Here is a 10,101-nt window from a genome sequence, read left to right as displayed (position 1 = left end):
TATGAACTTCACTTTATTCGACTGCTTCTTTTCTACGAAAGATTTAAAAATTCAATGTATGCAAAAATGATCTCGAAAGTAACAGAATGCATTTACCAAAAAAAAAAGGTTTATGTACAAAAAGATTTATTTTAAACATACATACAATAGAATTGACCAGTCTATGTAACTACAAATAGACTGGCAAGTGCTTAGATGTACGAGGGAGTATGTATGTTTATTAGTTGTGTGTATAATTGCACTGCTTGCAGGTACCAAAATATGCACTCGCTTTAAACAACAAAAAACCTGAGTGCAGCGCAAGTGCAAGTGCATTTATGCAATACAGGGCCGGACTTGCGGTTAACATCCTCCCCCCGTTGAAGTACTTGGGGCTTCAACAGAAAAATCAATAGGAAGCAAGGCTAGGTTTGTTACTGCTCGCTTAAAGATGCCACAGCTAGTTCGTATGTTCACCACTCGAGCGACTTCATCTTGACCTTTAATAATTTCAATAACTCGTCCCAATTGCCATTTAAGTGGAGGTAAATTGTCGTCTTTAATGAGCACCAAACTTCCTAAGGAAATGTCTACGCCTTTTGCTTGCCATTTTGTTCGCTCTTGCAAGAGAGAAAGGTAGGAGCTGCTCCATTTTCGCCAGAAAATTTGTTGCAATTCAGAGACCCTTTGCCAGCTATTGAGACGACCGAAGTTGACCCATGTCATATTTGGTTCTGGGATAGAGATTAATGGACCGCCTACTAAAAAATGTCCGGGTGTTAATACGTCCAAGTCATCCGGATCTTCTGAAAGAGGACACAATGGGCGAGAATTTAAGACTGCTGATATTTGGCACACTAAAGTCCTCAGTTCATCAAATGTTAATGTGTTGAGTCCAACAACTCTGTAAAAATGAAATTTTGCTGACTTTACAGCTGCTTCCCAGAGCCCTCCGAAGTGAGGCGATCTGGGTGGAATAAATTTCCATTCAATACCATCATCGAGGCACTGTTCATGGACTGCGTTTAAATGTGACTGTCTCAAAAACATTTCTTTCAGTTCATTGAGTTCATTTTTGGCACCGATAAAATTTGTTGCATTATCCGACCATATTGTTCTTGGCTTGCCTCTGATGGAAACAAATCGTTGAAGAGCACATAAAAATGAAGGCGTTGATAGGTCTTGTGCGACCTCAAGATGTGTTGCCTTCGTCGAAAAACAGGTGAAGATGCAAACGTAGCATTTTACCGGCGGGCGACTCTTGACTTCGGATTTGTAGTAGAATGGTCCACAAAAATCCACACCAGTTGTGTGAAAAGCTCTATTCGGTCTAACTCTATCCGAGGGTAAATTGCCCATAACGTGTTGCATTAGCTTTGGCCTCATTCTAAAGCATCTAACACATTTGGATATTATAGAGCTCACCAGTTTCCGTCCACCGATGGGCCAAAATTGCTGCCGAATGGCTGCCAATAAACATTGCGCGCCAGCATGCAGCAATTTGAAATGAAAATGCATCACTATAGATCTTGTAATTGGATGGTTTTTAGGTAATATAATGGGGTGACGTGCATCAAACTCCAAATTTGAGTTTTGAAGGCGCCCTCCAACTCGAATCAACCCATTATCGTCAACCATAGGCATCAAAGATGATAATTTGCTGTATGAAGGAACGGCTTTGTTTGCTTTCAATGTTCTATACTCCTCCGAGAAGCAAACTTGTTGAATATTTTTGATTAAAAGGGTTGTCCCAGTTTTGATGTCATCTGGGGTTAACGCTTCAGAAGAACCTCTCAATTTAAAAAATAGAAATTTAGCAATGTACGCAAATATTCGTTGCATTTTTGGAAATGAGTTGTGATACTTACACTGTATCGACAAATCGGTTAATGTAGTTGTAAGTAATACATTCCTTCTCCGCTCTGGCAAGTCCTTCAAGTATTCTGTACTACCAGGCCAGGCTGCAGATTCGCTCAAAAGGAAATCCGGTCCACTATTCCACAACGGTGATTTGAGCAGCTCTTCAGGGGTTGCGCCTCTTGATAAAATGTCAGCTGGATTGAGCTTCGTTGGAACATAGCGCCAAGACATTGTTGTTTCGAGTGACTGAATTCGAGAAACTCTATTCGAGACAAAAATATTGAAGTTTGATGGTAGTTCTCGAAGCCAGGATAATACTACCATTGAATCAGACCAACAAAATACATTGCAGCGAAAAGAAAAAGTTTTAACAACATTATCCACGAGTTCGGATAAAAGACATGCCGCTGAGAGTTCAAGTTTTGGAATTGTCAACGTTTTTATAGGTGAAACTCTAGATTTGGAGCATAATAAACAAGATCTTACAATGCCATCTATTTCCGACCGTACATACACGCATGCGCCGTAAGCAGCTAAACTGGCATCACAAAAGCCATGAATCTGGGTAGAGGCGGAGATTACCGAAACGTAGCGTGGAAATGTAAATCGATGAACTGAATCGAATTTGCTAATATAATCGATCCACGATGAGTGTAACATTTGAGGCAAACTTTCATCCCAATCCAAATTTTGCTTCCAAAGATGCTGCATGAAGATTTTTGCCTTGGTGATAACTGGTCCAATCAAGCCTAAAGGATCATAAAGCCGGGCAATAGATGACAATATGGTGCGCTTGGTTACCACCTTCCAATCATTGATGGGGTTGAACGAAAAAATAAAATTATCACTTTTGGGATCCCAAATCAGCCCAAGAGTTTTTGTGATGTCTGTACCATCATGAAATTTCAGAAACTGTTCACAATCTGAAACTGGAACACCTTCAAGAACAGCTGGCTCATTTGAACACCATTTACGAATCAAAAAATTGCCTCGTTTGAGTAACGCCGGCACTTGTTGTCTTATGGCCAAAGCTTCTTCAACAGAATTGCCCCCAGAAATCATATCGTCAACATAAAAATCTCGCCGAACAATCTTAGCGCCAATAGGAAAACAATTCTCTTCATCGATGGAGAGTTGGTGCATTGCGCGTATGGCTAAGAACGCTGCTGGTTTTGTACCATACGTAACAGTGTTTAATTTGTAGACCTTTACTTCCTTCATTTCACTTTCTCGCCAGAGGATACACTGAAGATAATCATCAGGATGGGATACACGTACGCACCTGTACATCTTACAAATATCCCCACTCAGCGCCACCTTGAAAAATCTGTATCTGACTAGTGTATTAAACAATTTCGGTTGTATGCTAGGCCCAGCGTATAGAATATCGTTTAATGACATTCCTGATGTGGTTTTGGCCGAACCATCGAAGACAACTCTTAGCTTCGTCGAAGTACTGTCCAACTTATGGACACAATGATGAGGCAAGAAATATTTGGCTTCAGGTACCTGGGGCGATATTAACGACATATGATTTAAATCAGCATACTCACGAATAAAGGCAGTGTATTGGGCTTTTATTTCCGGATGGCGCCTGAATTTCCTTTCTAAACCATACAGACGATGTAGTGCTTGTTGGTAAGAGCCTCCTAGGGATGAAACATCTTTGCCTTCGACTTTAGGCAATCGAACCGAATATTCACCTGTAGGTAGCCGGACGAAATTGTTGACGAAATGGGTTTCACAATACGTGTCCTCTTCAATAATGGGCTTAAAGTTGGTTTCAATTTCCCAAAATCCTTTAATAATTGTTGAAAGTTGTGCTTCTTCTTCCTTCAAATCGGTATAAATAACGGCAAGCGAACAAGATTGCCGTGAACGAAAACTTCCTCCAGCAACTACCCATCCTAGTAAGGTTTTTTGCAAGACTGGTAAGTTGGCGGCAATCTTAATTTGCCCAACTGACATCAAATCGAAGAATAGTTCAGCACCAATCAAGATATCTATGCGATCAGGCTTATCAAATGATGGATCTGCAAGCTGAATATTTTTGGGAATATTCCAATTCGAAGTTTCCAAATTTATGCCGGGTTGATAGTCTGTGATTGTGGGTACAACCATGGCAGCGAATGTTGTAGAAAACTCGCCAATTCTAGATTTTACTACCAGATCAACAGATTTGTTTACATCAACACTTCCATCCCCAATGCCAGAAATGGTGGCTGAAACCCGATTGCAGTCTAAGCTAAGACGCTTGACAAGGCGATTGGCAATCAAGTTAAGTTGCGACGCAGAGTCCAAAATCGCTCGGCATGGAATGAATTCACCAAACCTATTTTTGGCAAGGATGATGGCAGTCGCAAGCAAAACGCTACCACTTGAAGATGAGGACGGCCCAGATGAGATGCCGGTGGATGACGTCAGCACCGCTTGAGTGCTCGATGGTTCCACAGGTTGCGATGATGTTGAAGGATGTGGCGTAGATGGTTGCTCCATATGCAACATAGTATGGTGTTTTGATGAACATTGCCGACAGCAGCCTGAGAAACATGTTTTCAAGGAATGCCCCTTACGGAGACAATTCAGACATAATTTGAGCCTTTTTGCTTCTTTGAACCGAAGAGAGGGAGAGAGGTTAGAAAACTGTGGACAATTTACAATAAAATGGTCCACTGAGTCACAAAAAACACAGGATGGCGATTTGGCTCCTGCAGCCACATGCACATGACGATTCTTGGGGTTTTGTTTCTTGGTGTTCTGGTGTGTTGAATCCATGTTTGTGACAGAGTGCTCCAAATTTTCGAGCATACGACACCTTTGGTCTAAAAATGATGACATGGAACTCCAACTGGGCAATTCATTTGCCACCAAGCTCTCTTCCCACTTAATCTGTGCGGCCATGTCCATTTTTGATGTTGCCAAATATATTAAAAGACCATCCGCTATTTGGCCTTTGGAGGTAATGGTCATCATAGCACGTAAATGCGAATTCATTTTGTCACTAAGATGTCTAAGGCCTACAGCAGAACCATTTTCGACAGGTTTCAGGGAAAATAATTCTTTAATGTGACTCTGAAAATGTAATAATTTATTATCGAATCTATTTTTCAATAATTTTACCGCTTCCGCATAGTTTTTCTCGGTCAGCTCCAATGAAGAAACAGTGTCTAGAGCGATACCAGTAAGGCTAGAACGAAGATGATGAAACTTCTCTAAAACACTGAGATCCGTGCTGCTGTCGACAACCGTGGTAAACAAGGAGAAAAAGTTCGGCCAATCTGCATAACCTCCACTGAATTTGGGCAACTGAATTTCTGGAAGCCTAGTTTTACGCATGGCCGATGAATTTTCACCAAACGAACCACCATCAATAGAAAATTGACGCATCGTTGAAGACCTAGGGTTTGATTCTGACCTTTGAATAACATTCAATCGCCTGGTCAATTTAGCCTTCGCATCCAAGTATAGAGTTGTGAACCTCAGGCGCCCATTATATTCTTGTTCGACGGTTAATATTTCCTCCAATGCTGATTGAGCGTCTTCAAATGATGCGTTTATTTGGTCCACAAAGTCGAGACGGACGGACAAATCGGCCAAATCATATTGGGCCAGCTGCTCGCTTGTTAGGCTTTTGATTAATGTCTCCAACTGCTTCTCCATCGCTGATATTTTAGTTCGGAACGGCAAAACATTTTCAGCAACTTCCCCATTAATGGTATCGGTACCTTGATCAGTTACAGGCATTTTTCACTGTTCCACTTTCCAAACGATATATTTTTAAACGATAAAGTACTATCCGAATTGATATTTTTTTTTATATTAAATTTTTGTGATTACAACACTTAATCACGTCGGGGTCACCAATGTTTTGAGCCTGTAATCTTTTTTACAGGCTATTGTTGCAAAAAAAAAATAAAAAAGCGACTATTTAAAGTTTTAATGTACAAAAGCTCCGATATGAACTTCACTTTATTCGACTGCTTCTTTTCTACGAAAGATTTAAAAATTCAATGTATGCAAAAATGATCTCGAAAGTAACAGAATGCATTTACCAAAAAAAAAAGGTTTATGTACAAAAAGATTTATTTTAAACATACATACAATAGAATTGACCAGTCTATGTAACTACAAATAGACTGGCAAGTGCTTAGATGTACGAGGGAGTATGTATGTTTATTAGTTGTGTGTATAATTGCACTGCTTGCAGGTACCAAAATATGCACTCGCTTTAAACAACAAAAAACCTGAGTGCAGCGCAAGTGCAAGTGCATTTATGCAATACAGGGCCGGACTTGCGGTTAACAGTCTCATTTCCATAAAAATCTGATATATGCCCGATTACGATGAAACTGTAACTAGTTATATTGGGTTGCCCAAAAAGTAATTGGGGATTTTTCATATATTCGGCGTTGACAAATTTTTTCACAGCTTGTGACTCTGTAATTGCATTCTTTCTTCTGTCAGCTGTTACTTTTAGCTTGCTTTAGAAAAAAAGTGTAAAAAAAATATATTTGATTAAAGTTCATTCTAAGTTTTATTAAAAATGCACTTACCTTCTTTTAAAAAATCCGCAATTACTTTTTGGGCAACCCAATATAAGAGTTATGGCGGTCTGTCTGTTGAAATTACGCTACAGTCTTTACAAATAGAGATATTGAGCTGAAACAGATTCCTTATTGTCCATTGGTTCGAAGATGGGCTACATCGGACTATATCTTGATATAGCCTCCATATAGACCGATCTGCCGATGTAAGGAAGTCTTAATTTTCATCCGATCAGGATGCAATTTTGTGCGTAGTGTTCTGTTTTCCAACAGACTTTGCCAAGTACGGTCCAAATCGGTCAAGAACCCGATATAGCACCCATATAAACCGATTTCCCGATTTTACGTCTTGAGCTCTTACAAGCCGTAACTATGCGAAGTTCGAAGTACGGTCCAAATCGGTCAAAATCATGATATAGCTCCCATATAAACCGATTTCCCGATTTGACTTCTTGAGCCCTTACAAGCCGATATTTTTATTCAATTTGACAGAAATTTTGCATATAGTGCTCTGTTATGACTTTCTATAACTGCGCCATATACAATCCAACTCAGTCTATAACCTGATGGGCTCCCATATTTTAGCAGAATCCATGGTGGTGGCCCAATATTCGGCCCGACCGAACCTAGGACGCTTTTACTTGTTCTTCATTAAGAACTTTTCATTATAAAATTCTATTACGGCTTTTTCACTCTCATAAACCACTGTACGAGTTTTGGGTGAAAGGTGTCTGTCCGTCCTCCTGTTTTGTTAAATGTTTTGGTGGTTTTGCATGCAGATGATGCATTTATGTCATGCGAACGGTATTTAACATTCTTCCCTTCCATTATCGGTGACAATTTAACATCCCCATGCTCACACACACACACACACTACTCAGCCAGCCATAGGCTGAAAATGCAGCCACCAATACATACCACCCCCCACCCATATGCATATGAGTGATGAACAACACATCACACAAATGTGTAGCTGTATTTGGTTTGGGCTAGAGAGAGGAAGGAAAAAGAGCACAGTGTTTACATTGTGCGTGGATATGACACTGTTAGGCTTTCCACTGAGTTAGTTGTTGTGTGCGTGTGTGTGTGTTTTAGTATGTTCACTGATGCATGTGAATGCCTTGAAATCCTTTTGGATCCATTCTTTGTTTGCTTTTTGGTTTGAGCATGTCCTTGACATTTAATGCATTTTACATTTCTGATGAGTCTCTGAGTAATGTGTGATACTCTTCTCTTACTCGAGTTTCTGCTCTGCTGTTTGTGATGCCATTGCAGATGCACATGCGGCTGATGATGAAGATGATGATAATAAAGATTAACATGGTGTTAAATGTTGTTTAATAGACTCAAAAATGTGTTCTCCCAAAACAGATATCGGACTTAATGTGTGTCACTTAATATCATACACACACGCACACACGCACACATACCGAAGGGAAATTGCTGAAAATTAAGAAAAAGAGCAGTATAGGTAAATTAAAGCACATGAAGGCTGGTAAAAAAGTTAAATAAAAATACTTTAAGGTGTACGCTTTAATGACGTAGAGGATGTTGGATGCCAAGTAATAGGGCAGTCTTGGTTCCCCCTACGCCACTGACCTTTCTTCACATCTGGATAACCGATGTTTCAGATAAGAACTTTAAGATGTAGACTGCTTGCTAAGCTCTGCGGGGCCTAACATTATATCGGACCCAAATTTCAAGATGTCCGATGAAAATTACCAAAAAAATTAGTAAATTTATATGGACAAACAGTCAGACAAGCTATATCGACTCAAAATGCGATTTTGAGTCGATCTTTATTACATTTAGTTGGTCTATCCCCTTTTTTTCTCTTCCACAGTAATTTACAGGATTTTAAAATTTTTATTAAACAGTAGCTGGTTTCCAATAAAGATACCCTCCAACATGCACCAGCCGGCTACATTAATACACTTCTCTCAATCATAGCGTGACTTGCACCAGGAAACTGAAACAGACAACGACAACTTTGCCGATTATTGATTCCTTCAGACATTCAATCAATCAAATAAATCAAAGTTTAAATACTCTCATAACCTGTTCAGTTGGAAAGAATGAAAGTCAGCAAAGAAAAGAAATCAGTCAATAATGATGAACATTTTGAATAATTTTAACATGGGAACGGATGTGACAACATTCTGCAATGGAATGACAGAGAAATGTACGACACACATATGGACGGAGGGAACAGAGTGCCAGGGTATAAATTCAGACAAAGCGTGGGCATTGACACACAGACAGTTGGAATGATTCACAGCAACATTCTCAGCCAAACAATTGAAGTATTCAATCAATCAATCAACAGTCTCGTCACTTGAGTAAAATGATGGAGTGTCACGTTTAAATTCATACGCTCTTTGTGCTTATCTTCAGTATTTTCTGGGAAAAGCAAATTGGAAATTCACATATTTTTATGCCATTGTTTCAAATCTCTAACCAAATATAAGCTTTTTGAGCGAATGTTTTAAGACGATATTTGACATTTGTTTTTATACCCACCACCGAAGGATGGTGGTATATTCATTTTGTCATTCCGTTTGCAACACATCGAAATATCCATTTCCGACCCTATAAAGTATATATATTCTTGATCTAAGACGATCTAGCCATGTCCGTCCGTCTGTCCGTCTGTCTGTTGAAATCACGCTACAGTCTTTAAAAATAGAGATATTGAGCTGAAATTTTGCACAGGTTGCAGGTTAAGTTCGAAGATGGGCTATATCGGACCATATCTTGATGTAGCCCCCATATAGACCGATCCGCCGATTTAGGGTCTTTGGCCCATAAAAGCCACATTTATTATCCGATTTCGCTGAATTTTGGGACAGTGAGTTGTGTTAGGCCCTTCGACATCCTCCGTCAATTTGGTTCAGATCGGTCCAGATTTGGATATAGCTGCCATATAGACCAATCCTCCGATTTAGGGTCTGAGGCCCATAAAAGCCACATTTATTATCCGATTTCGCTGAAATTTGGGACAGTGAGTTGTGTTAGGCCCTTCAACTTTCTTCGTTAATTTGGTTCAGATCGGTTCAGATTTGAATATAGCTGCCATATAGACCGATCCTCCGATTTAGGGTCTTAGGCCCATAAAAGCCACATTTATTATCCGGTTTCGCTGAAATTTGGGACAGTGAGTTGTGTTAGACAGCCTTTGTCAATTTGGCCCAGATCGTTTCAGATTTGGATATAGCTACCATATAGACCGATCCTCCGGTTAAGGGTTTTAGGCCCACAAAAGCCACATTTATTATCCGATTTTGATGAAATTCGGGACAGTGAATTATGTAAGGGCCATCGATATCCTTCGTTAATTTGGCTCAGATCGGTCCAGATTTGGATATAGCTGCCATATAGATCGATCCTCCGATTTATGGTGTAAGGCCCACAAAAGCCACATTCATTATCCGATTTTGGTGAAATTTGGGACAGTGAGTTGTGTTAGGCCCTTTGACATATTTCTTCAATTTGGTCCAGATCGGTTCAGATTTGGATATAGCTGCCATATAGACCGATTTCTTGATTTATGGTTTTGGGCACATAAAATTACCATTTATTGTCCGATGTCGCCGAAATTTGGAACGGTGAGTTAAGTTAAGCCCCTTGACATACTTCTGCAATATCGCACAGATCGGTCCAGATTTGGATATAGCTGCCATATAGACCTATATCTCGATTTAAGGTTTAGAGCCCATAA

The 10,101-nt window shown here is 39.8% G+C and overlaps 1 protein-coding gene across 1 annotated transcript; it reads right to left on the bottom strand.

The window, feature by feature from the left end:
* Nucleotides 1-342: 342 nt before the first annotated feature.
* On the bottom strand, nt 343-5,583 carry LOC131996206 (uncharacterized). Its single transcript, XM_059365672.1, has 5 exons — nt 4,960-5,583; nt 4,521-4,911; nt 2,326-4,379; nt 1,848-2,085; nt 343-782 (listed from the first exon to the last, which is right to left on the bottom strand). Exons 1-5 carry the CDS (start codon nt 5,581-5,583, stop codon nt 343-345), a joined length of 3,747 nt encoding a protein of 1,248 aa, XP_059221655.1.
* Between the last annotated feature and the right edge of the window lie 4,518 nt (nt 5,584-10,101).

This window comes from Stomoxys calcitrans, chromosome 3 (genome assembly GCF_963082655.1).
Source record: "Stomoxys calcitrans chromosome 3, idStoCalc2.1, whole genome shotgun sequence".
Classification (NCBI taxonomy): domain Eukaryota; kingdom Metazoa; phylum Arthropoda; class Insecta; order Diptera; family Muscidae; genus Stomoxys; species Stomoxys calcitrans.
Note: the sequence above shows the minus strand (reverse complement) of the source record. Positions and strands in the feature narration are given on the sequence as shown.

Bases quoted from the DNA above. Each gene is read 5' to 3' on its own strand.
- LOC131996206 (XM_059365672.1), bottom strand. From the start codon at position 5,583: ATGCCTGTAACTGATCAAGGTACCGATACCATTAATGGGGAAGTTGCT. The intron at 2,086-2,325 runs GTAAGATCTTGT...TCTCGAATTCAG, and splicing joins GGTCGGAAATAGATGGCATT to TCACTCGAAACAACAATGTC. The intron at 783-1,847 runs GTAAGTATCACA...CTCTTTCAGAAG, and splicing joins AACCGATTTGTCGATACAGT to ATCCGGATGACTTGGACGTA.